General features: G+C 39.4%; 1 protein-coding gene across 4 annotated transcripts in view; it reads left to right on the top strand.

The window, feature by feature from the left end:
• PLCB4 (phospholipase C beta 4) overlaps positions 1–26,684 on the top strand; it is a 207,040-nt gene that overhangs the window by 132,601 nt on the left and 47,755 nt on the right. For 3 of the 4 annotated variants that reach the window (XM_068417017.1, XM_068417165.1, XM_068417106.1), the window contains 14 exons: positions 1,923–2,004; positions 2,923–3,023; positions 3,643–3,700; positions 8,692–8,800; positions 12,442–12,652; positions 13,277–13,370; positions 14,029–14,108; positions 15,395–15,479; positions 18,016–18,106; positions 19,029–19,124; positions 21,255–21,355; positions 23,047–23,082; positions 25,752–25,893; positions 26,534–26,618. In XM_068417017.1, the coding sequence (XP_068273118.1) occupies positions 1,923–2,004; positions 2,923–3,023; positions 3,643–3,700; positions 8,692–8,800; positions 12,442–12,652; positions 13,277–13,370; positions 14,029–14,108; positions 15,395–15,479; positions 18,016–18,106; positions 19,029–19,124; positions 21,255–21,355; positions 23,047–23,082; positions 25,752–25,893; positions 26,534–26,618 (1,371 nt within the window). The remainder of the gene's footprint in view (positions 1–1,922; positions 2,005–2,922; positions 3,024–3,642; positions 3,701–8,691; positions 8,801–12,441; positions 12,653–13,276; positions 13,371–14,028; positions 14,109–15,394; positions 15,480–18,015; positions 18,107–19,028; positions 19,125–21,254; positions 21,356–23,046; positions 23,083–25,751; positions 25,894–26,533; positions 26,619–26,684) is intronic. The other variant, XM_068417242.1, reaches the window with a different exon arrangement.

The raw sequence follows: 26,684 nt of genomic DNA on the forward strand, positions 1-26,684 counted from the left end.
TGACCAGTAACTTGCCTGCATCTGAAGTGGCCCAATTTTCTTCCAAGACATACAGCAAGGTGAATGTAAATCTGCTAGGATGAATAGAGGGAAAAGTAGTTTTATTTGCAATATCCTTAGCAAAATGAAAGTGTCATGATGTATTTTTACAATCTTTTTTGGTTCATGCAATCTTTCCTAGACTGCTGCTCTCATTACAAATTACTGCTATGTTTGCTGTCATCTTTGGTAAAATAAAAAATAGTTTGGCATCAAAAATAAGTTCCCTGCAGCCATGGAATCTTGGCTCGCAGTTTCTGATTAATTACATATGCCAATATTACACGTTTTACATGACATTTATTATTGGGGCCCAATTCATTAGAACAGGCACAGAATTTTTTACAGGGCTGGAGATAGGTTGTAAATTGTAGAGCTAACGTTACTCTGTGTTTTAGAATTAGTAGAAAAATAGACACCTGAGTGTTTTTTTAAGAAACACGTGCCTAGAGTTAAACTCAGTCTATATTTTAGTGAAAACAATTCAGTACTTATCAGATTTGGAAATGAAATAACTTATTTAGGTGCCTAAATAGGGACATAGAAATCTTTCTGTTGTAAGAACCCAGTAAAAAAAAATTGGCCAAGATTTGTTAAAAAGTTATTTTATCATTTAGATCTTTGGCTTCCTGATCTTAATTTTATTAGTATGAAAAAGTTTACATAGGTGGTTTAGAGTATTTTGGAGAGTAAAACAGCTGTGAATTGCTGTGGCAACAAATAACAGCAGCAGTTTGTTCCACGTCTTTCACCATGTGAAGCTATTTAGTATGGTCGAGATTAACAAAAAGGCTCAGCAAATGTTTGTCTCGATGATAAAAAGCAACACATTCTTATCAGGCAACTATAGAGTCTTTCCCGATGTACAGCTTTTGTTAGCATTAGAAATAGATATTGGATACAGACTTAAGTATTTCTCTCTGGATTGAGACATCAAACTCAAGGAGTTGTGGGACACATCATTTTAGATTAGACCCTAAACAGAAGGAAGAGCTGTCAAGTTTGGATCTACTTTTCCAGAGTCAGAGGTTATTCAAACTCTTCTCAAATGGAAACAGAAGTAGACCACACGCTTTCACGTTAATCATACCAAAGATGTAAGCTTTAATTGGATTTATTTAATTTCAAGTGAAACCAGTTTGTCAGTCTCATGCATGGCAAAATCCCTCCTGTTTTGCAGAAGCAAGTAGATGTTAATCAGTTTGGTGGATATACTTGAGTGGCAGCTGAGACCTACTTAAATAAGTTGTGCATAACATATCTAGAACAGGGATATTCATAAGGTGAAGGAGCGTTCAAAGGGAGGAGTGAGCACTGCAACTGGTGAGGGAGCAGGGGATGAGATTCGACATGCACGTGGGAGTCTCTTGCTAGCAGCGACTGCTTGAAAAGGAAAGAGGAAGGAAGCTGCCTTTGGGAATGGTTCACGCCTACTTTATGCGTGACCTGGGAGGCATAGATTAGTGCTTGGAAAGGAAGGGAAGTCACTACAACTAGGAGTGGCTGGAGACATGAGTCTCCTCACTTGTAGAATCTGCTACTTTTTAAACAAAGTCATTTATCTATCCATAGAGTTTAAAAGCCGGCAGAATGATGCTTTGCATGCCTCTGGATCCCAGTATGTTGGAAAAAAACCCTCTTCTGTTCTTTTTGCAGTTCATTATTTTGATGTATTTCCTAATGGATAGCTTGCAGGCAGAGCACTGCTGCTCTGCGAAGCTTAGAGCACTTTTTCAACTGTGCTATTACTTGGAAGATGCTTACATTCATCAGTTGAAGCCAGAGGAAAATGTTGGCAGTAAAAGCAAGAGAAGAGAGATCTGGTTCTTTAAAAAGTGACTAACATTTCTCCTTTTTTTTTCCCCCACTCTTTTTTGTTTTAGCATTACCAGAACCTTTGCATCAGGTAAAACAGAAAAAGTGATCTTTCAGGCACTTAAGGAATTAGGTCTTCCCAGTGGAAAGGTATTTAGTGGTTTTGAATAACTTTTTTGTATACTAATAAATTGATAAATCATTCACATTCGTAGCTGTGATCTAAGTCATTTGCATCACACAAAAACACACCTATTGTTCATAAGTAACTTCTTCATCACTGTAGGTTGTTTACTAAAATCAAAATGTAATTAAATCTGTATGATATAGTGCTCCTTAAACCTCTTAGATGAGGCTTCCCTTCTTTTCTGTAACAGACTATCTTTCATGCATTTATACAAAGTATATGAGCACGGCATATGCACACAGTACTTTTTTTGTTGCATGCTGTCCTCTCAGTTGCATTTCTCAGACTCCTCCTGCTCTTTGCACCCTTGTGTTGGAGACCTGCTGTCCAGCTCTGTCCCACTCGCAACGGGAGCCCCTGCAGCCCCAGAGAGGTGACAGCTGGTTACAGTTGCAGCTAGTTTTCTCGGCTTTACTCCCTTCCCAGTCTCCCTTCTTTCATTTTGGAGACTCCAACCCTTGGTTCTTGGCCTGACCGCAGCAAGCGCCTGGCGAGGCTGGTGAGGGGCAGCACCAAACCTGGGACTTTTTCTCAGTGTTCCTTGGCTTTGGTATTAAGTATCCTGAAGTCTGTACACTATTTTTGACTTTTGGGGGAGTTTTTTAAGCTTCAGAAGAAAAACAAAGGCTGTTTTCCAGTTCTGTGTGTATGCAGAGTTAATGTTACTGTGAGGTCAGCATATCAGCCCATCAAACAGATCTGTGATAAAGATGAATTAAGAACTGTTTTCAGAAAATGCAAAAGAAACTAGGTAAGCGTATACTAGGTAAAGAGCTAAACCAGTTCTTGATTGCTTTTTCTGGTATGTGATATGCTCTTGGGAAAAAAGAGCATATAAGCTCTCTTTTGCTGGATAAATGTACCTTTGCATTTTGTTGCAGAATGATGAAATTGAGCCTGCAGCATTTACTTACGAGAAATTTTATGAGCTCACCCAAAAGATATGTCCTCGAACTGACATAGAGGACCTCTTTAAGAAGATGTAAGTTCAAATTGAATATAATTTTACTTTAAACTCATTTTACCGTATTTTTAGTCCATATCTAATAGTGACAGAACACTGTGAAGATTATCTAACCTTGAATCCTAGTAGCATCAGCAGTATTTTAAGACAAGCTCAAGTCTATGTTTTTCCCCTTCCTTCCCTCTCAGATTGTTAATGTAAAAGTTCACTCTGTATTTTAGAGCAACTTTTACATGAGTTAGAGGAAGCACCTGGAACTTTTTTTTTTTGCATTTGCTTTACTAACTACTGTAATTTTAACTTGCTCCTTTAGGTGATTAACACAGTATGTGAACTAATTAAATTAAATAAGAAATTTGAAGTTTAAAAAGTTTCTTCATTCAGTTTATTCTCAGCTGGAGGACTTACATGTTGTTCTATGAAGTAATGTCTGTTAAGTTATAGGAAGTGTGGGAGATACACTGTGCCAAGCATAGACAGTTAGTATGTTTTCTGTGACTGTTCATTTTGAGATTATCGAGCTACTTCAGGTAGAAAAGTAGGTGGTTTTAAAAGTATCAACAATGTCAACATGTAAATCATACCTACTGTAGCATCGTATATGAAAACTTACATTCTCTAATAAATTTCTTTTCAGCAATGGAGACAAAACTGATTATTTAACGGTAGACCAATTAGTGAGCTTTCTAAATGAAGTAAGCTTTTTCATACATTAACTACCATACAAGTCTGTCTGCAGTGGCTTGCTTCTTCCAATCTTTTCATTGCATGAATCATGCCATTATTTGCTATGCTTTTGATCTGCTGATCTTTCCATTATGGTAACATCCAGGTGCAAAAATCAGCTCCAACCTTGTATGTTGTTGTGCTTTCTACATGTTGGCTTTGCAGATTGCATCTGTTGATTACTTGCTGTTATGTTGTGTGTTATGTGTGTTTTATAGATTTTATACTGTTACATTCAATGCGCCTTCAACTAAAATACACCCAGTATTTTATTATAGGCAATTACTTTACCTGTAGGCCACAGCTGAATATATCTGCTAATCCTTCTGAATAACAGAAAAAATGAAGTAGGCTTTTATAAACAGTGGTTTGATTATTCTCGACAGTATTATTTCAATCTATTACAAATCTAAGAGCTAAGAGGATATTTTAAGAGTTTGTATATGATTTTTAAAATACTATGTGTGCAGAATAAGAGGAAATATTTTTATTACTGTATTTCCAGAATACAGTTGTTGGCAAGAGTATTTAGTATTTCTTAAAAACATCATGAGTGTGCGAAGTAGTTCAATAAACAGTGTCGGGTTGGGTTTTTTCTATTCCTAAAGCACAGTGAGTTATAGAAGACTGACTCATTTGGAACTGCAACAATAAATGCACTATGTAGATTTGACAAGAACATACATGTGGAAAATAGGCACATTCTACTTGGTTTTGTACGAGTAGATTCTTGTCATCTGGAACATGGATAGCTGCTTTACCTCTCTGCATGATATTTTAGGGACTGTGTGCATTACCAAAAATCTCTCCATCTAAAATTATTTTACTAGTTATAAATATATTTTATATTTTTGTGTGTGTATATGTATATTTATTTATACAGCTGACTGGTATATGAAGATTCAAGCAGTAAGTTCTCCATATATCAAATTTAGAATATAGTTTTCTTTTTCAGTAGGGAATGCATGCCTTATTCTTCACCAAACCTGAATTACATGTAGAAAAAATATTCAAAAAGAAAAGACAGTGAGAAGATTAACAGCTTCAGGAATAATGGTTACATACTTGGGGTCTTAGTTCATATCCACATAGTTCTCTCTGTTAGCAAATTGGAGCACATGCTTCATCTTACTACTGTGAGATCTTCTTTTGTCACAGCTATTTACAAAGTTCAGCGTCTAAATGTTTGCAGGACTGGAGTCATAGCTAGGTCATGTCATTTTTGCTTCTGCATTGAAGGGAGAAAGGGTAACGTTGTGCTTTAAATTATAAATTATCCTCCTAAAGCCTCAGCCCCTCAGTTCACTTGTAGCGATAGACACACTTCACTGCTTGAAGCACACAGCCCTGCCCCCACCTTGAACCATATTAGCTTCTGATTTTTTTTGTGTTAATCCTCATTTTTCAGTAAAATACTATTTTATCATTATTTTAAAATTGATCTTTATAATTGTTTTTGTTTAAAGTGTGCTTCCTTTAAGCCCAAACTTCTGAAGAAGAGCTGCCAGCAATTGTAAGAACTTCTTGGCTGTCTCCAGTAACTGATTAAAAAATTAAAATTGTATTGTTGTGCACTCAGTTTTGTATTGTTTTAACTGTTCCTTTTACATAATTAGAAGCCTTATTTTATGGGCAGTATTGGAGAAAGATGCATCTTTTTGACTACATTTTTATCAACACAACATATTTTGCAATTGGAAATCATAGAATCATTTTGGTTGGAAAAGACCTTTCAGCTCATCAAGTCCAGCCATTTACTTACCTAGCACTGCCAAGTCCACCACTAAACCATGTCCCTAAGCACCACATCTACATGTCTTTTAAATACTTACAGGGACTGGTGACTCAACCATTTCCCTGGGCAGCCTGTTCCAATGCTTGACAACCCTTGGAAATCTTGTAATTGGCCCTTTAGTTGGTGTCCAGAGCTGGAAAAATTATTCAAGTGGTTTTGTAGAGTAGGACATTCATTCTGATGACTGAAACTAATGTCTTTGGCTCTGTGCTGGAGGTCTTTTGGTCTCCAAATAGAGTTTAAAGTTTTGATCATGATTTGAAAGGCATTAAATGACCCAGAATCTCCCTCCTCAAGTGATCATTTCTTTCCCCTTGACAGCTGGCCAACACTGCAATTAGCAGTGGTGTTTAATGCTGGAAAATATAAAGAGATTATTATCATTATATAGGAGAGGGGAGTTACTTGGCAGAGCAATTCTTCATGAGAGCCTTTAACCTACGTTATTTTGAATTCAGTAACCTCCAAGGCATGCTGCAGAAGCTCTAAGTGTTATGGGTTTTTAAGGGAGCATGAGGATACATTACGGGGTATGAGTGGAGAGTGAGCTGCTTTCCTGGAGTTTTTCCAAACTGCTGTCTCTATTTGACTTTTAAATGCTGCTGGCTGACAGCTGATTTAATTGTGTATCAGTATTAAAGCTTCTGGGAAGTTTTTTTTAGAAATGTAATTATTGTCAGGCACCGAGTATTTTGTCTAGGTCTTCTTTTTTTAAAGTCAAATTTTGGAAAAAAGAAACTGTAGTTGAAGAAGAACTGAAGTCACTACTATTGAGATTTGCTCCTGCCATCCATTTGCAGCAATAAATTAATAAGCCAAGTAACTGTCAAAATGGAAATTCTGTAGTCTGACCAGGACTCATCCTTTCTCCTGGGAAGGAGGCCTGAGAAGATCCTTTTTATCCCCCTCTTTCCCACTGCCCCTGCTCTTTCCCACTTCTTTACTCTTCCTCCCTCCCTGCCTCCCACTCACTTGCTCACTCGTCCTCCCTCCTTCCCACTCGCTCACTTGCTCTATCTCCTTCTGTTTTTCATCTCCACAAAAGAACACCCTTCTTACCACTGCACAGGACAAATTCAAGAGGCAAAATTGGTTCCGGCACATTATTAACTGCTGTGCATCTGAGTTTATATCTGCTTGAAGAGGAGACTGGAGGCGAGGCTGGGGAGGCTAAATGATCTTTCTTTCTTTGGAGAACCATACAGGCATTCTTTCTCCTCATGCTTTTAGATGGTTCACCATCATATGGTTAAGAATGTCTAGCATAAGGGTGTTTTGTCTAATACGGCAACTAGAACAATCAAATGCAACTTTGTTGGACATACACAATTAGTCCTGGGGCATGTTGTCTTTCTAGATGAAACATCATGCTTTCTAGATGAAACAACATTTCCCCAAGAGACGCGAGTAAGCATTCTTCCTTTTTTAAAGTAAAACTTCAGCAGTTGTCAGTTTTGCTTTATTTTTTAAACTAAGTAAACATAAAGACATGCTTTTGTTCAAATGGAAAATTGATAATGAGAGATGATCGTTGCTACAAGAAGAATATTTTGCTCTTAGCTCCTTTACGATAACTCTGGGACTCTTTCTCAAGAGGAGTTTTTTTGCTTTATCCCATTTATTTTCTTCTATTTGCTCATGACTAACTGTAGAAGAGAGTGGGGAGGAGCACTTTTCTTGAGTTAAGAATCCTCCCTACTATTTCTTACAATTTTTTGAAGTGGTGTATTGTCACTAATGGTATACAGCTTGTCATTTGTCACAGTAGACTGTACTGTTGCATGCCAGTGTTGTGTTGCTGTTGTGTGCTGCTTAGCAAGTTATGTCCTGCATCCATCTGCTCTCATATCATATTTCATCTGAGTTTTACTTAGATATCCAGACAGCCGATCTGTAGTGAATGAAACTGCTGTGTTTTAGATGCTGCAGACTGTCAGTAGCATTACTTGAAAGATCCCTCCTTAATTGCATGATTAAATTGGCATTGGTTGTAATTTCTTGGAATTAATTAAGCACATCCACTAGCGTATTGATTATAACAAAAGAGATCAAGTGCTCATTTTTGATTGGATATTGCTTTTTTTCATGAAAAAATGTCAAAAAGTTTACACAGAAGGAATTACAGCAAATGCTGATAGTGCTGTGCCAAGCCATATCAACACCATCCTGTCCACTCCAAATTATTGATCACCAATATGGGGGTGGCCTGTTACATTTCTGAATTCTGCTTAAACTAAAGCTTGAAAACTGTGCACCTACTGGGGTAAAAGAGTGTTTTCACAGTCATATTTATTTCTTTGTTTTATTGCATCTGCTTACATGCCACTACTCCGTTTTTAATTTTCTTTTAATGGAGAATCAGGCACACAGTGTGCAGCTCTAATCCAGCATGGAGAAAAACGAATGTTTTTAGGTAGCACACTATTAAGTGAAAACTTAAAAACTCTTAGTTTTAGTAGTGTATTAGAAATCACCGCTAAATTGTATCTAAATACTACATATATTATGAAATCCTAATATTGTCAATTACTGTGAATTGAAGAGGTGATACTGTGAAGCTCATAGTTGTACATATTTCTTCAAAGAACCTATGCTTTTTGAATAGTTAATAACACAACGTTTCCACAGTTCACAAATAATCATCAGAAGCTGCATATTTCTAAATTCAGGATTCAAATTCTATATTTATAATATAGCTTTATTTTACCTTTAATTTTTACTTTAGCTATTGCTGAAGACATGCATTTTTGCAGAGGTGGTTACAGTGCCATCAGTCAGGTCTGTCAGTTTACGTGATCTACAAAAAAGATTAGAGAGAGAATTTACAAAGATAGATTTAGCTATTTATTTTCAACATTTCGTTTGCACGTATACCACGTGCAGTCATTATTTTCATGAACAAGTGTAAGACCAGTTATACAATTGCACTGGATTGTTTTTTTGAAATATTTTTATAATCAAACTGCCTAGGTTTCTTATGAAAGATAAGGTTCATTTTCTGTCTAAAGCTAAAGTTACTGTTGAATAGTCTGTAAATTTTAGGGCGCTTTTTTTTTTTTTTTAAAATGTCCACTTCTTTCTTTCTCATCTGCAGTAATGAAATGCTCTTGGATGATAGCCATGCACTATATTGTTTTGCTGAATTCCGTTGTTTTCTAACCTTAGCATCAACGAGATCCTCGGCTCAATGAAATTTTATTTCCCTTTTATGACACAAAAAGAGCAATGCAGATAATTGAGACATATGAGCCAGATGAAGACTTGAAGAGTAAAGGTAAATGTGGGAGGGAATTCAGTATTCACTGGTTTTAGGCATTTGGGGAATGCCATTTGTTCCAAAGTATCCGAACTTTTAAAAGGGAGCTTACAGTCCTTGTGGTCAGGGGGCAAGCACTTTTGTGGCCACCCAGGAAACTGATCTGCTGAAAAATCTCTCCCCCCTCAAAATCAGTGGGTTTTTTTAGAAGGATTATTTCCCTGATCCAGGTCACAGTGTGGCTACAAAGAGAGCCATCCTGATACAAAATGGGAGAGGCTAGGATTGAGTAAATAGGCAACAACATGGACACTCCTTCTAGCAACACGGCAACATGCCTGTCGCTATGGCCGAGGTCTCAGAGAGACTGCAAAGCTGTACAGATATTGTGTGAAAATAATTTTTTTTATTTTTAAAATTACCGTGTATGCCATTGGCTATGCATCCACCTTCTCATAATATAATCTGTGTGGTGCTTGAGGGCAGCAGCCTAGCTTAGAACAGGATATTTTATGTGAGTGCATTGAAAAACGTTCCTCTCAGCAAGAAGTTTGCAGGAAGTGTCTCCAAGCCGTTCTGGGACTGCTTGTGTCCTGAGCTCTGACGGGTGTTGGAGGTGTCAGCAGTTGAACTTAGCTCCCAGTTCTTATCCATTCTGCTGAACAAGCTGTGTTGGGATCAACCGCAGCAATTAAAAATGCTGCTATCCCCATCTGTCCTCCCTGCCCTTTTGCTGGAAGTTACTGTCATCATCATAGCATCCAGGGGAGGAGACTGCAGCCTTGCAAAGCCCATAGACCTTCAGGCATCCTAACAGGAAGCCACTTTTACTAGACATTTAGGCTAATGTATCAAGCTAGGACTGGAGAAGCTGAATGGCTTTTACACACGCACTACTGCTGCCCCTGCTTATGAAGGATGTGCAAAGCAGACAGCAGAAGGAGGCAATATCTTAAACTGCTTCAGTGTAGTCCGAGGCAGCTCTTACTCAGTGCTGCAGCCTTGTTGGGCTCCCTGTGTGCCTTTATGTTGTTTTATGATCACAGATGTTGACACCAGCAATGCCTTCCACAGCAACACCTGCCCCTTTCACTTCCTCTGGGTGAGTTGGTTGCAAAGAGTTTACAGTTGTCTTCCTCAGTCTATAAACTTAAGGAATCCTTCTGTAGCTGGATGTGTAGCTTTCACCATTCCTTAGAGTCCTTTCATCCTTTTGACCAAATGGCTAGGGGAGGAGCTTGTACTGTATATGCTACTCCAGATACTGCCTTGTATGCTGGGTTAATAGATTGCTCTTTTCGTTCTGGGAAAACATGGACTTTCCAGGAATCACCTGGGAGAGAGGGAGCTACTTCTCTTGTCTAGGAGTCATTTATAAACGTTATGAGGCGCTTCCACTCACATGTGGTGTAGCTTATTTCTCTTCCTCTCTACATGAAGGAGAATTCTCCAAGTATTAATTACCTGATTTCAGTCAACTCTATCCTTTATTTTTTTAAAGGCATTCATCTGTGATTCCCCTTGATGCCAGTGTATTTTATATATTTTCCAAAATGAGGAAGGTATACTAACATAGCTGTCACCTGTTTAGGATGGAAGATGTAAAAAGATGTTTTATGAAGGTGGAAATGAATCTAGAACTGGAAAACAATGTTCAGTAATTCGCAAAGAGGAGGATTTCGCAAGCACCAAGCTGTAGCAAAGGGAATGATACTGGCTTATTCTTTTAGCCAATAATTGAATCTTGGCTAGTTATTTAGCTTTTTCTTTGATTCGCATTTCTAACAGGTTTTAAATAAATGTGGTAAACCTCCTGCAGGACTAGGGTTATGGAGAGTAACAACAGAACAGCAGCAGTGTCTTCTTACAGTGTTCCTCTATTGGTCATATTCACTGATGCGGATTTTATCCCAATGTAATCAGTAGGATAGAGAGATGATTTCATGTAATGACATGTTGAACCTTAGCATGTAAAGAAGGCAAGAATTTTATCTCAGCAGTGGTTGTTCTCTGCAGTCTCTTTCCCCTTCTTAGCTATAACTTTGCTGTTGAGCAAAATTAAACTCAACACTTTTTTTTTTTTTTTGCTAAATCATGTAGTTTAAGAAACAAGGCTGATGTACAACAAGGCAATAGCAATAAGCAACTGACTCTTCCTCAGTTACATTTCAGTAACAGAAAGAGTAAGTAAAGCTGAACAAGTTAATGCTGTACAGTTTAGTAGCCAGAGTCTGATCAGGAATGCTACAAAAGCAAATTCTTCCACCTGGTCTGTGCATGTCAAAAATACAAAGGCCGGTCTGTTGAGCTCCTAGAGCTCTGTTGAGTTGCTGAAGTCTCAGCCATTGTTTGTCTAGAACGCCTGCTCAGCTGTGACTTTTTTCCCCTAGGTGATGCGCTAGATGTGCGTATTATCTGAGTTATTTTGTGCTCCTGTTTGTAAGTTCTCAGTGATCAACAAAATAAAAACATTCTTAAAGTTGAAAATTCCATTTTGCCCCCTTTTTTCCCCTCTTCTTCCAGAAGTCAGAATCGGCTGAGAGAATTTGAATACAATGTTCCAGAACAGTTCACCTCTGGCTGACACCCAGTGCAGAAAATTTAAGCCCCAGTAGAGAATTTTTTCAGAAAGCTAGGAGCAGAATGAAGAGCAGGATTACTGGAGCTCTCTGTATGAGAGAAAAGTTGTTTTAAACAAAATAAAAACAGGGCTGCTGCAACCTGTGCCTTAACAATAGCTGAGTGTTCATACGTGACTTTAGGGAAAGCAATCTCCAAATTAGTGCCAGATAACTATTCTCTGCAATGACTCCTTGTGAGTAATCCCTCCTTCCCTGCCTTAGATCATTTTTCAGTCTCTTGGCCACTTTAAAACTGATATTGCAGTACTGATTATTCTTTCCTTGTTTTCATTAAAATTTATCCCTTGATTTATATTTTTTTATACTTTATGAAGAATATAACAGCAGAGAAATAAGTGTTATGAATTCTGTCCTCTGAATTACTGTACGCCCCATGTTCATTGTAGAAAATGGCTTACTTTTCATTACAGAGGAATAAACCTGTATTTCAGACAGTAAATGTATAGGTATCTTAGATTTTCCTCATGCTTTGCAAATGAACATGCGCAAACATTTTCCGGTACACCTCCACTTGTTTTTGTCAGCAGAGAACAGTCTCTGCACATGCTGCAAACTGATTAACAGCAATGTAGCACAGACAGGGTTGGGACTAAATGTGAAAGAGGGGAGAAAAGTACATCAGAAGAGTGGTACATGCAAGCTCACAATTTCTGGCTCACAAAGTGCCAGAAATTAAAATTTTTGGGAGTATTCTGAGGAGATGTCACTACTTATTTGCCTTCTTCACATCCTCTTGATGCCTTAGGTCTCCTGTGGTGAGTGCTGGACATAGGATATTGAGATAGGTGGGCACCTGGTTTTTTTTCTTTTGTTATCTGGAAACACAGTGGCAGATTTTGCACCAGGGACACAGTTGCTGGTCAGCTTGGAGCACTGGAAGGGGAGAGCTTCTGTTTGCTTGCAGAAGCCTATGTAAACGTAGCTTTTGTGCTAGGGTTCCTGCTCTGTGGGACAGTTTGATTCCTGCCCACTATAAATTTCTAGTAGTAATTTGCCGTGCTTTCTTCTTCCTTCTAGGTGTCATATCAAGTGATGGGTTTTGCAGATACTTGATGTCAGATGAAAATGCCCCAGTTTTCCTAGACCGTTTGGAATTATATCAAGAAATGGACCATCCTTTGGCTCATTATTTCATCAGTTCCTCTCACAATACATATTTAACAGGCAGGCAGTTTGGTGGCAAGTCTTCAGTGGAGATGTACAGACAAGTGCTTTTGGCTGGATGCAGGTTGGAAGCAGGAGATAACAGCCTTTAATATTTGTGGATCTAATACTTTAAACCTCCATCATACACCTTGGTGGTGATATATTGCATAATAGAATGTATAAATGTATTAGTGTGGTAAATGAAAACATATTTAAGATACTATTTTTCTCACAAAAAAAATAACATTGAAAGGCAGTGGAACGTAGAAGTTGATGTCAGGAGACTGGTTGTGAGAAAGATAAGATGTTTGATCTCAAAATGACAACTGTAGAATTTCAGAGGACTTTCTGCTTTGTAATTAAGAAGTTTATATGTAAACGAGAATCAGTTTATGATTCCCTGCTTAATTTCTTAACATACTGGAATGTGTCATAGTTAACTGAGTAAAAGAATAAATTAGAAGTGCTAAAAATGTTATTGTTCAGGTGTAAATATATTGACCCACACATAGTATATTCAAGGTAATATACCCAAAGTTATAAAAGCAGTCTGAAATTACACATGTGCAGCTTAAAAGGAGTTGTGTGATGCCCAAAACTGCTTTGTAACTTACTGCTCTGAATGTCACTGCTCAGAACTTGTCCCAAGTAACTCGCCTGTACTGGAGCACTAAAGAAGCTGACATCATTTTTCTTGGGTCTTTAGATGTGTTGAGCTGGACTGTTGGGATGGCAAAGGTGAAGATCAAGAACCAATAATAACGCATGGAAAAGCAATGTGTACAGATATTCTTTTCAAGGTAAATGCCTGACCTCTACACCTGGCAGTAAGCCCCAGCACAACCCCCGGACAAGAATCCATGTAGGGCACCCTCCCCTCCTCAGCACCCAGATGGTGCTTCCTTGTGACAGACTAACAGGTTGCATAGGCACAGTTTCTTGTCCCCAGGTCTTACGACTTATTTCTGACTTGCATCATATGCCACTGTTTTATGTCTGCCTTTCCACAGAAACTGCAGGAAGCAGGGTTGCTTCTCTTACCCCATATTTTCACATTCTGTGGCTCTTGGCACCACAGAGTAAATATCTTCTCCATTGTCTGACAAGTTCCTGAGCTGTGGAAACAGCCTGAAGATGCAGGACTTATTCTAGGAGTAGAAATCCTCCCAGGCCAGAGAAGATGGCAGCAGATCTAAGGGTAGCCCTGGTGGGTTCTGGGTGAAGCTGCCATCCCTGCTGCAGGTGCAGTGAGGCACCTGTTGGGTGCTGAGTCCAGGTTGTTGCAGGGGAACAGAGAAGAATGAGCATACCGTTGGTTCTAGTTCTGGCTTCACTTGGTACATTTGAGACTCAGTTCTGTGTTTCTCAGGGTGGGGTGGAGAACAAAAAAAAAAATCTCTTTCATTATGATTATAATTTGATCTGTTCTAATTTGAATCCTATTATTGCATTTTATAGGATGTAATTCAAGCCATTAAGGAAACAGCATTTGTTACATCAGAGTATCCTGTCATTCTTTCATTTGAAAATCACTGCAGGTATATAGTGCCTTTTTTTTTTAAATAGTGCAATGTATGAGAGAGATGATACAGCTCAAAAATACTACTGTTATTTGAGTGTACTTGAAAACTGTGTAGGGATATCTCTTGTTGAGGTTCAACAAGAACAAGTGTAGGGATACCTCTTGTTGAGGTTCAACAAGAACAAGTGCCGGGTCTTACACTTTGGCCACAACAACCCCATGCAGCTCTACAGGCTGGGGGAAGAGTGGTTAGAAAGCGGCCCGGCAGAAAGAGACCTGGGGGTGCTGATCGACAGCCGGCTAAACATGAGCCAGCAGTGTGCCCAGGTGGCCAAGAAGGCCAATGGCATCCTGGCCTCTATTAGGAATAGTGTAGCCAGCTGGTCTAGGGAAGTGATCGTCCCTCTGTACTCGGCACTGGTGAGGCCGCATCTTGAGTACTATGTTCAGTTCTGGGCCCCGCACTTCAAGAAAGATGTTGAGGTGTTGGAGCGAGTCCAGAGGAGGGCGACCAAGCTGGTGAAGGGTCTGGAGGGTCTGTCCTACGAGGAACGGCTGAGGGAGCTGGGGTTGTTTAGCCTGGAGAAGAGGAGGCTCAGAGGTGACCTTATTGCAGTCTACAACTACCTGAAGGGAGGTTGTAGTGAAGTGGGAGTTGGCCTCTTCTCCCAGGCAACTAGCGATAGAACAAAAGGACACAGCCTCAAGCTTCGCCAGGGGAGGTTCAGGTTGGACATTAGGAAGAATTTCTTTACAGAAAGGGTCATTAGACATTGGAATGGGCTGCCCAGGGAGGTGGTGGAGTCACCATCTCTGGATGTGTTTAAGAAAAGACTGGACATGGCACTTAGTGCCATGGTCTAGTTGACATGGTGGTGTCAGGGCAACGGTTGGACTCGATGATCCCTGAGGTCTCTTCCAACCTGGTTGATTCTGTGATTCTGTGGTATGCAAGTATACTGAATGTCACTTGGAAGAGACTGTACTTTAATATACTAGTCAATCTTTATCTAGCTTAATAATGGCAATATTTTTATCTATGGTAAAACTATGAAGTGTATTTGGATGTTCCATTAGTTGTGTGGGATTCAGTTAATCTACTTTTTTGGTCTTACTAAATTCATCTATGTCAGATAATAGACTTTTATTGACAGTTTAATTACAGTAAAGTAATACTCAGTTGAGAGAAAAGTGGGCAGTATATAATTTGGGATATCTACATTACTTAGTGTTATTCTCTTTTGCTGAGTACTAGTGATTTCTTTTTTATATTTAAAAATTAACCAACAATGTATTTTCCAGCAAATATCAACAGTACAAGATGTCAAAATACTGTGAAGATCTTTTTGGAGATCTCCTGTTGAAGCAGCCTCTAGAAACACATCCAGTATGTTATATTCTGCCAGTCTTTTTATTTTTTTATATTAGCTGTGTTTAAAAGAGATGATAAACTGGGATCATATCACCCGTAGCGCTGTTCACTGCCAGTCCTGCGCTTTCAAAAATGACTAGTGATTTTGGGTGTCTACGCTTTTTGGTACAAACTTGTCATCTGATTTGTTTAATCTCTTCTGTACAGGGCTCTGGCGAGCAGCCTGGGAAAATCTATCCCCTTGATGTGTGATGTAATATCAGCACCTACCTAAAATACACCACATACATTGTATTTGCAGGTCATACATAACTCTGAAATTGCCAGTGACTGTTGAAAACCAGTTAATTGTAAATTGCATGGTCTCAGCTGAGGAAACCTCTTCTTTCAGTTGCACTTTGCATGCTTCATGCTCCAGATCAGGTTGTGCAGTCTAGGTGGCCCCCGCTACTGCATTAAGAATTAAATTAAGCACAAAGAGTTCCCTGCAGTCTCATTTGGACTATCAAGTGCACTGTAATCTGCAGGCACTTCACTCTCCTGCATGGCAGGAGATAATAACAGCCACTCCTTCACAAACACAGTATTTGAGACTTTAATAGCTTGTTACCCAGTGCTTGCAACTACTCCTCCAGGCCTTCCTTATTCTCCTGAGAAACGTGCTCACTATCTGCCAGCAGCCACCCAAAACCTGCAGATGCTCTTTAGTGCTGTGGGGGACCACGGCAAAGAGGACTGTGCCTTACCTTTCAGCTCCTGTCCCTGTGACCCCTGCAAAGGGGCCTCCTGGCATTATCATCTCTAGAGCTGTGCTTTTCTTGGCTTTCCTTGCATGTCGCAGGGACAGGTGAATATGAGGTTGTTGCCCTGAAAAGTGCATCCCAGAGAACTACATCTGTAGTGTTCCCCTGTAACGTATGTAGCACCTTGTCACATACCTCACAAATGACAGCTTCCAGCAACTTTCAGGGAAGCCTAAAATAGAGCTGGCCAAAGGCTGCCATGCTGCCGTCTCAGGGGCCAATATTAAGCCTGAGCTGCCTGTGCTCTGTAGCACTACTGAGTCTTCTGCATTTTGTGTCCATTCTTCCTCATGGGTGAATTCAGCCCCCAGCTGCTCACAAAGCAAATGTTGCAGAGATCTCGAAACGTGTATTTTATGAGTGCTTGGCTTCTGGTACCTCGACTGACTGAGGAAGACAGACTTAAGAGAAACATGGCACTGGCTGAAGCAGATTTGGTTTTAAGTAAAAGCAAATATTTGTCCAAATGGGCATCCAGCTGTGCCCTGTGCTTGGGGATGTAGCCAGGCATCCTGGCAGCCTGGGGATACATGAGCTTGGTGGCACTGACATCTAGTGGAGTTACAGCTCAGGCGCTCTCAGGAACAGTTGTGTTTTCATCCAACATGCTGAAACTCCCAGGACTGAGCTAGCCTGGTAGTTGTGGATAATCATAACCCTCCTGCAAGGAGGTTTGCACCCATTCTTATGGGGTTCGGTTGGGTTGATTTGGGTTTTTTTGCTGGGTTGATATTGGTCACCTCTACTGCTTTTATTTGGTTTCAAGTTGTAGTGCTTTTTTTTTTTTTTTCTTTATCTAGAAAGCTGCTAGTGCATAGCTCAGAGTTGGATTTAAGGATAAGACTGTCTTAATATTTCCTCTCAGAATTTTTTACTAGTCCTGGAAGTATCTTCTACTCCTATATCACTTATGGTTCACTGGAAACCACAGTCCATTATAGCAGCAACTCCCTGCATAATATTCTTAGCAAGCCTGAAATGGAGAGGGTGCTAATTACTGTTCCCAAATCTCTGTTTCTTAGCCTCAATGATGTGATGGGGCTTAAATCAGAGGATTTTGTCCTTTTTTCTCATTTCTCAAGAATACTTTTTCCAGTTTGGGGAAGGAGAAAAAACCTTTTAGTGGTACTTCCTTGTGTATGTGAAACTTGTCATTTGCCTTTCACAAATACTGAAGATGTGACCCTGTAGCCCTACTGGCAAAAATAGTCCTAGTGACCTAGCTAAGGTCTGTGTAGTTTTCCATTCACCAGTACCAGTCCATTTCTGCTCTTTAAGTGTGTGTGGGCTGCCTCGCTTCATTATTACAGCTTGAAGGGACCATAAAAGGTGACTTATTAGAGATCAAATGATAATGGGCTAAACTGTGACTTGGACTGTGTGTGAACCACAGGGAGAGAAGGAAAGTAGGAAGTCCTCTCAAGAAGAGTTGCAGGTCACATTCATGCCCACTACTAGGCAGGAAAGAGAGGAGACATTTTGACCAGTGCAGCTGAGGATGGCATAGGCTGGAGACCAGTGTGCTGGCTTCAGCCAGCAACGTTTACCTGAGCACAATTTTCCCATGGGATAGCGAAGAAGCAGAGGAGACAATATAACTGCAGTCACGCTACTTCCCAGGATTGTGCCTGAGGTGGCACTGCTTGTTCACTGCCCCTTACCATTGCTGTCCTAAAGTCAAAATCCAAATAGAGATACAAAGAAGCCAAATAGCTGTTATTAAGCCTTTTCTTAAAATTATTTTACAGCTTGATCCAGGTAAAGCCTTACCTTCTCCTAACGACCTCAAAAGAAAGATTCTCATAAAGAATAAAAGGCTGAAACCTGAAGTAGAAAAAAGTAAGTAACGCTTGTCAAGTATTAAATTAACCAAAAGTCCACATAGATACAAATAGGCTTTGTTACTAAAGTTTCCAAAATGCTTGTACTTTAGCGTTGGAAGAATATGAATTATATGTGAAAGACACTTTGTTTGCCCTTGCGTTTCATATGAGTGCCAGAGTCTAGGCCTTGGTATCAGCATGTAGCATAGGCATAGATAGACCTAGAAGTGTGATCTTGGGACTTTTATCAGATTGATGGTTGAGCTAAAACATAACAGAGATACAATCTCTTGTAAATTCTGCCTGCACTGGTATGTTTGCATTGCTGTGTTTTTCCAGGATAAGCATAAAATGAAATGGAATTTCAAATTGCTCTTCTTGCTATCATTGCCAGTTCTGATATTTATCTTCTTTCAGTAATAATAATGTTGCTATATTAGTTTCCAGTATGGCTGTAGCGATAAACCCTGGTCCTTCTCCATTCAAAGATAAGCATGCAGACCTTCCACTGACTTCAGTCATACATGATTGTGTTCGTATAAACTGAAATGCACATGAGAACGCAATTGAAAATCCAAGCACTTTGCCTCCATTTGCATAGATCAAGCACCAAAGAGATAGCTGTCTGTTTATTCTTTGAAAAAGTAATATGCTTGCTCCAAAGACCTTTGACATCCATGGAAATATTTTTCTTAACCTCAGTGAGCTTTGGATACAGCCCTTACTGACCGCTTTTCAGATCTAACAACAGTATATATCTGATGGTGCTCTTACTCTGTAAAATTTTATTGCTAACTGAAAACATAATCATAGAGAATCCATTAAATAAAAGTAGCTCTCAGGATCAGAGAATCATTTATGATAGTTCTTATGTTATTTCTTTGTGCTACAAACTGTTCATGTCATGACTAATTTATTTCTATTTTTCTTATTAACAGAACAGCTTGATGCTCTGAAAAAGATGATGGAGGCTGGGGAAACTGCTGCTCCTGTAAATATCCTGGAGGATGATAATGAAGAAGAAATAGAAAGTGGTAAGGATTTCATAGAGAAGGGCTCTCAAACATTGCCTGTGGTAAATCAGTAGGCCGGCATGAGCAGCTAGAATGTGTGTTACCCACATGCCCACAGTCTGTGGCAGCAGCAGTAAGTCTGGGCTCAGTGCAGGACCATTTATACAGACCCCCAGCCTTACCATCTCATCTGAGACACATACCACAGCTGCTCCTGGCTCTGTGGCAGGCTGTGGTAGGAACATGAGCTCCATTGGTGGTACTACTGGTAATTGTTAACTTCCACTTACTGTTCAGAAGTCATATTGGAGCAGCAACTAAGTCAAATTTTCACTGTGTGTATATATGTGTGTGTGAGAGAGAGACTGGGAAGTGATGATCTTTGCTTTGAAAACAAGATTTTGTCACTATTTTTAATACTTGTGTCAGCATCAGATTGGATTATTGCATTATACTTTATAAGGATAAAATGAGGGAGAGGATTTTTCTTGCCAAACTTCATATATCTTCAGCATAAACATCTAGATCTGAGCCAGTGATGTGGAATGTGTTTATGGCCAACAGAGAAAAAGACATGTCTAGGGTGTGATTCACCTTGTCTGTTGGTCGTGGTTTAACCCCAGCTGGCAACTAAACACCACACAGCTGCTTGCTCACTCTCCTCCTTGGGATGGGGGAGAGAATTGGAAGAGTAGAAGCGTGAAAACTTGTGGGTTGAGATAAAGACCGATTAATGGGTTAAGCAAAAGCCGCACGCACAAGCAAAGGAAAACAAGAAATTCATTCACTCCTTCCCATCGGCAGGCAGGTATTCAGGCATCTCCAGGAAAGCAGGGCTCCATCGCGTGTAACGGTGACTTGGGAAGACAAACACCACCACTCCAAACGTCCCCCCCCTTCCTTCTTCTTCCCTCAGCTTTATATGCTGAGCATGATATCATATGGTATGGAATATCCCTTTGGTCAGCTGGGGTCAACTGCCCCAGCTGTGTCCCCTCCCAGCTTCTCAAGCACCCCCAGCCTACTCGCTGGTGGGGTGGTGTGAGGAGCAGAAATGGCCTTGGCTCTGTGTAAGCACTGCTCAGCAGTAACTAAACCATCCCTGTATTACCAACACTGTTTCCAGCACAAATCCAAAACATAGCCCCATACTGGCTACTGTGAAGAAAATTAACTCTATCAGAACACTGTTTTAAAAGTCCACCTTCAGAAGAGCTAAATCATGCGTTGCCTGCAAATGTCTGTAACAAGGTACTGGCCTGTGACCACTGTCATACTGAACATCCCAGCTTTAGCCGACCCCTTGGTCCTCTCCTTGATTTGGTTTTTTCTTTTTTTTTTGTAACTAGCCCAAAGCCAGTGCTGTTGCTCTCAGTTGAGGTCCTCGTGAAAGATGTTCTTTGTGATCCAAATCTGGTATCTGTCCTTGCAATGCTAAAAAGGTTGAAGTACAACCATTTTTTGGAGAGGCCTCTCAGTATCTTCAGGTGATCAAGGAGCACAGATGAGATTCTGTTGTTTTTCAGGCTGATTTCCATTGGAATGCTTATTTCTAATAGTGCTCTTATTGTGCTGTATTAATTATGTGCCAGGCTACCAAGGGACTCAAATAAGTATTTTCTAAAATTATTGTTTAAATCTATATGAATAACATGATTAATGATTTTGTGTTTATAAGAGAACTTTTTAGATTCTTTGAGTACACTAGGTTCTAACGGAAAATCACCTTAAAAGCAAATGAAAATGATTCCCCTATAGTAGTGAAAGGACTATAAGGAGACTTTAGCAATTCACATGAGAAGCCTGGACACCAGCAACTTTTTACGTCTTTGTTTAAAGAACTCTGTCTTCATTTCTTGTTATTTCCCCAAGCCTATTGGGTTTTTTTACACTTTTGCTAAGCAAATTACTGATTCCTTCAAAAATACACTAAATAAAATTTCTCTTACTAACCCCGTCAAAGCTGTAAGAATCTCATGCCTTAGCTGTCATTTACTACTAATGCTTGGAAATCTAAAACCCTGGATTTTATTTCTCTTTTTAAAAAATACCAAAACCAAACCTGTGTATTTAGCTGTTGTCTGTTTCATGTCTCACAAAACCAGCAGTTGTTGTGTGTTTTGCACTGATCCTTTTTTCTTTTCTATGCAGCTGACCAGGAAGAAGAAGCTCATCCAGAGTACAAATTTGGAAGTGACCTTACTGTAGATGATTACAGTCAAAAAGAAGCTGTTGCCATCAGTGTCAAAAAGGTGGGATTGCTTCTTATGTATATTTCTTTGGAAGCTTTCCATGGAGGTAGATGTAAAATACACTCTGTTTTGTGGAAGCATGGCAGCACATGTTGTCAGAGTTAAAAGAGATCTTCACCAGATTCCTAACCTTTAGGTTCATGAGAAGACAAAATTTTGTAGCCAAAAATACTCTCTGCTTCTTCAGGTAGAACACGCATTAAGGAAACAGTGTGTAGGGAAACGGTATGCAAGAAGTGGAGGATTTGATCAAAAATATTAATTAAAGGCAGCAAGCAGTTTCCTGCTCCTGCCTCCGATATTTTACTTTGCATCTCAGTTGCAGAGCCCTAATGTGAGGGGGAATATCAACTTCCTTGCTCAACAATGTTTTTTTGCAAGGCTGCATTCTGTGTCTCTTTGTTACAGGGATTCCCTGGATCATTTTTTACTGTTAACTCTTAAGGTAGATTCTCCCTTCCACTTAGAGCAATGAAAGCAAAATAGGCCGATCATTCTCCAGGGGGGTGGTATAGCAGTGGGGCTATACCAGAGAGCCAGCTGGCAGTCAGAGTGAGTCCCCTTCATTCCACTTATACCTGATTTAGTACAGTTTACCAGTCTGTCCTCAGTAACTTGAATATTACTTGACAGCAATTAGATACAGAATATTGGAATTCAAAACTAAGCCTGCTCTGGCACTGGAGGTGTTATTGCTGCTAGCTACAAAAAAAAACCCACTTATGAGAGGAGCTGTCTGATAAGATACCTTAGCACTGTCACTCAAGGATTTTGGCCACTTCTCGCCTGCCTGGCTACCTTTGTGTCTTACTCCAGATAGAAGCATAGGTACGGAAAATCTTTCATAGCACAGATTGCCCTTGGCAGTATGTGTCTAGCAGTATCGCAGAAACATCAGACCTGCCTTCTTGATATCTCTTCAAATCAACATCTTCGCTTCTTCAGGACTGTTATGAATCCTCCCACTGAAGTATTGTTTAACTTCTTTGCCCTAGGGCTGTTTTCACTTACCAAGTCAGCTGGTCCTTAACTACCTGAGTGTTTTGGGGTTTGGTGGGTTTTTTCCCCCAGATTAGTCACTCATCCTCAGCATATATAACTTCTCTGCTTCTTTGACGATCAGTGACTCGATTCTTATTCTTTAGGAATGTACATTCAGTGCCCAGTCAACATTTATCTGTCTAAGATTCTCAGTAGTGGCAGCTTGTAATTGAAGACAGACAGCAGACTGTCCCATTGCAAGTAACATTTTGAGATAGGCTTTTTCCAAATGTGGACATTTAAAGCACTGTTTACAGCAGTCTTAACCCTTAAGTTTTCAGAGCCTGGGCAGTTTGCATATCCAGATCAGATGATCTTTTGTGTTGTCTGGATGTGTCATTCTTCCATTCTTCTCTGAAACTTCCTCTCCGTAGCATCTAGTGATAGCACTGGTTTGGGCTTAACTGTCTGGCATCCTCCCTCCTATTCCCATTGCTAGCCAGCTGCTGAATTTCATATCTTATATATCCAGATTTGAAAGAAACTGCAAATTTTTGCAAGTGTATGGGACAGATGAGCCACACAGGAAGGTGGAGAAGGGTGTACTTTTTGCTAAATGCATTAACTTTTTTAGGAATATTTTTTTCCTTACTGTGAGTGTTTCATATTGCTTTTCCTTTGGGTAATGTATATATATTTTTTTCCCTTAGGCTGTTGAAGATTCTGAGCAAGAAAACAATAAAAAGGTGACACATAGGATGTTATGTAGTTTGTTTTATTGCTTTATATATAACATACATACTACTTACCATGCATTCTTAGTGGTTTAACAATTTTATGCACAGTTTCACTGCACCTACAGAGTATTTTGGAAAGTGACTCTACCTCCTTTTCTCCCTAGAGTTTCTTCTGCTGTACTTTTACACTGGGGTTAGGGCTGTCAGAAAATTTGGGGACAGACAGGAGTGCATGACTTTTGCCTGCTTAGAAGTGTCTGATCTCAGTCTCAAATGTCATGCACTGGGAAACAGCAGTTCTTTGAATGGTGTTGAGATGTATCATCCCTGCTTCTTTTTTCTCCTCTTCCCTTACCCTGACTGCACTTTGCTTTCCTCTCTCTTTTTCCTCCTTTTGCTTTCCCTTGGGACTTCTGCATTTATCTTCTCCCAGGAATCCCTTCTGTAAGACTCTTCCCACCTCCTTCCACTCTTCTCCTTCCTTCTCTTCTCTCATTAAAGCTGCTCCTGTTCCTAACCACACTTTGTTTCAAGCTATGTTGTTTTCTAAGTGAATTCTGCTTCTTTTCTTGAGGGGTGGGGAGGTGTAAATAACCCAGAGAGATCAAATTTCCCCTATTGTTTTCTCTAGCCCCTAAAAGGGTCATGTGCTTTTGCAACCATTCCTTTGTTTCCATAGACTTCAAGAAACATTCCATCCTTACTCCTTTCTATTTCATAGTTTTAAAGTTGTGAACACTGCAAAGAGTATAGCCTATTTACTGTAAAAATTATGGGTCTGCAAGTAAGTAAGATAAAATCAATGACCATTAGATTGTCTTAGAACATTGTCTTAGAGCTAGTGTGTCAGTAATGCGGTCATACAGCTATAGTCTGCAGGGTACTACTGCCTTGGCACTAAGGCATGCTTAATCCCCTCTGACTTCCTTTTCACTGTGATTCATTACTTAGACGTTTATGGATCAAGAGTAAAATATGATTAGCAATTCTGAGCAGTCAGCAAGAGGCACATTGAAAGAGCCTGGTTTTTAGAAGATAGGTGGTCAGTTCTTTCTGAATTATTGACCTTCCAAAAATGAAGACACTGAAAAGGACTGGCTCCTTTGACGAAATTTGCCCTTAATTTGTTCTAAACTCTATTAACAACTATTGACCTAGTAACAGAGAGATGCCTGTATTCTACTAATAAAGGGAGGTACTGTTTGGCATATTTAGGGAACAGATCTGTGAACCCTCAATATGTGTATTCCTGAAAAGCAGTTGGATTGAGCCCTGGTGATCAGCATTAAAACACGGTATCAGTTTGGTTTCATGGCCTACTGGAAGTTTAATTCAGTGCAAAAGGCACATAAAGCCATGTACACCTGGACTCATTCTGATAACTCAGCTATTCTATGCAGTCAGAAAATGATGTTCCTTGTGCCTATAATTGTCATCATATCAAGGCATAAGTTGTTTCACTTCACATAGAATTCATTTTTTGAAATGTGTCCACACTATATGGCAGGTACAGGTACATGCCCATAACACTGACAAGTAGTTTTACATTTCCTTTACTCTCCCGTTGCCTGAGTGAGTTGCAGTAGTGTAGGTGCTGTGAACTGCACTACTTTTCCATGCTTTAAGGCTGTTAGACATGCTGAGACTTACTGCCTGAGAAAGGACTTTGCAGTGCTTGCTGTTATTAACTGTTTCCTGAGAACTTTGACAAACACGGGTTGCATTCTGAAAATAAAAAGCTGTCCTGTAAGAATTTTTGAATATACTTAGTACTTCCTTGCAGAAGTTCACTGTCAGCCTACAGTAGGTTAGATTTTTTGCTAACTGGTTCACTGGTAGGAGAAGCAGCAAAAATGTTTGTGGGAAAAATGCCATGAAGGCTTAGATTGACAGAGATTTTTCTTCTTCTTTCCTTTCTTTCAGTGAAAAGAATGTGTTTCAAACTGCTTTAGGGAAAGGAAAGAGTTGGACAGGTAGATCCACATGACAAGCGCTTCCTATTGTGGGTTTTTAGCAAATGAGATACTTGTAGGAAGCTTTTGAAGTTATGTTATAAATATAGTGCATCTTTATGTGAATGGTGGATTCAGATTTTTATCATTTTAAGTGGCCAGGGATATGAGCTTCGTACTGTGTCTTTTGTTGGTCTTGTGACATCTCTGTCCAATGAAGGTTGTGATCCCTATATTTTGGTCTGCTTTTATTAGTAAAGATTAGCAATTGAATCTATTTGTGTTTTGATGTTGAGAAAGTTCTGCTCAGTACCAAGCATGCATTATCCCACTGCAGCTGCTCTGAGAAAATATATATTAAATCACAATTCTTAGGAATTTATTTGACAAAGATAGATCGTTATCTGCCATCATTGTTCAGTCTTGTAATATTTATCTTTTATCCCAAATCTATCCTACTAACATCATGTAATATTTACTCACTGCTTAGGAGCTTTCTATCATCAGTCCTCTTGCATGCATCCTGTAACACTGAGAGGGTTTGGTCCATATATCAGTAAGAAAATACATCTTAATTTGTGACATTAAACTTCCACTTTTCTTGTATTAATTTGTACTCTGTTTAACTTTCTGCAGATTTGGGTATAATTTTGTATCACATTTGAAAATTCCAGTGATAGTGTTTGCACCCACAAATAGGGATTATTCTTTTTAATGTCTTTTCAGGGTTTAGTAACTGTTGAAGATGAACAAGCGTGGATGGCATCTTACAAATATGTAGGTGCCACAACCAATATACATCCATATTTATCAACAATGGTCAACTATGCTCAACCTGTAAAATTTCAAGGTTTCGATGTAGCAGAAGGTAACATAAAAGGTTGAATGAAATAAAAGTATTTGTCTGCTTATTCTAGGTAGTTTTTTAATCTTTACAATTCCTGAGTTTAGAAATGGTGTAAGACTTTTATAGTTTAATGACCATCGTCAGTATATTTTTAGATCTCTGTTTCCTTGAATGTAAAGTTAGCATGTTATTCTGTTGGTCATCCACATGGAGTCACTAAATTACTGGGAGAATATGAAGCTGTTGAGGTTGATTATATTCTATCTGCATTTCCAACTAAACTGCTTTTTTTAGTTCATCTTTCTGTGAAGTAAGGTGAGCGTGGTTGTCTCAGTGGTCAGCAGTTAGCTGATGCTTTCATATTGCGTGCTAGACCATTTATTATGTTGATTTGCCTTATCTAGCCACACAGCACAGGCTCTGAATAACAGTTTTGTCCTAAACAAAAAATGAAAGTTGTTGATTGCCCAGGAAGTGAAAGAAAAAGGCAAGTCAGAAATACTATGAAATTTCTCTTCAGTGTAATTTGATTCTGAGAGTGACGGATAATGGGGAAACAGACCAGAATTTACTGTATCCTGCTATTATGTATAGCATGTGATTTTGAATTTTGATTCGTCATTACGGAAGTGTTTTAAAATGTCTTGTCTTTTCTTTCTAGAACGTAATATTCATCACAATATGTCCTCTTTTAATGAATCAGTCGGACTAGGGTATTTGAAGACGCATGCCATTGAGTTTGTGAAGTATCCTTTCACCTCCACATACCACTTCTGTACTAATGCTACAAATAACCAACAAGTGTACCTTTC

The sequence above is a fragment of the Nyctibius grandis genome, chromosome 1 (assembly GCF_013368605.1).
Source record: "Nyctibius grandis isolate bNycGra1 chromosome 1, bNycGra1.pri, whole genome shotgun sequence".
Classification (NCBI taxonomy): domain Eukaryota; kingdom Metazoa; phylum Chordata; class Aves; order Nyctibiiformes; family Nyctibiidae; genus Nyctibius; species Nyctibius grandis.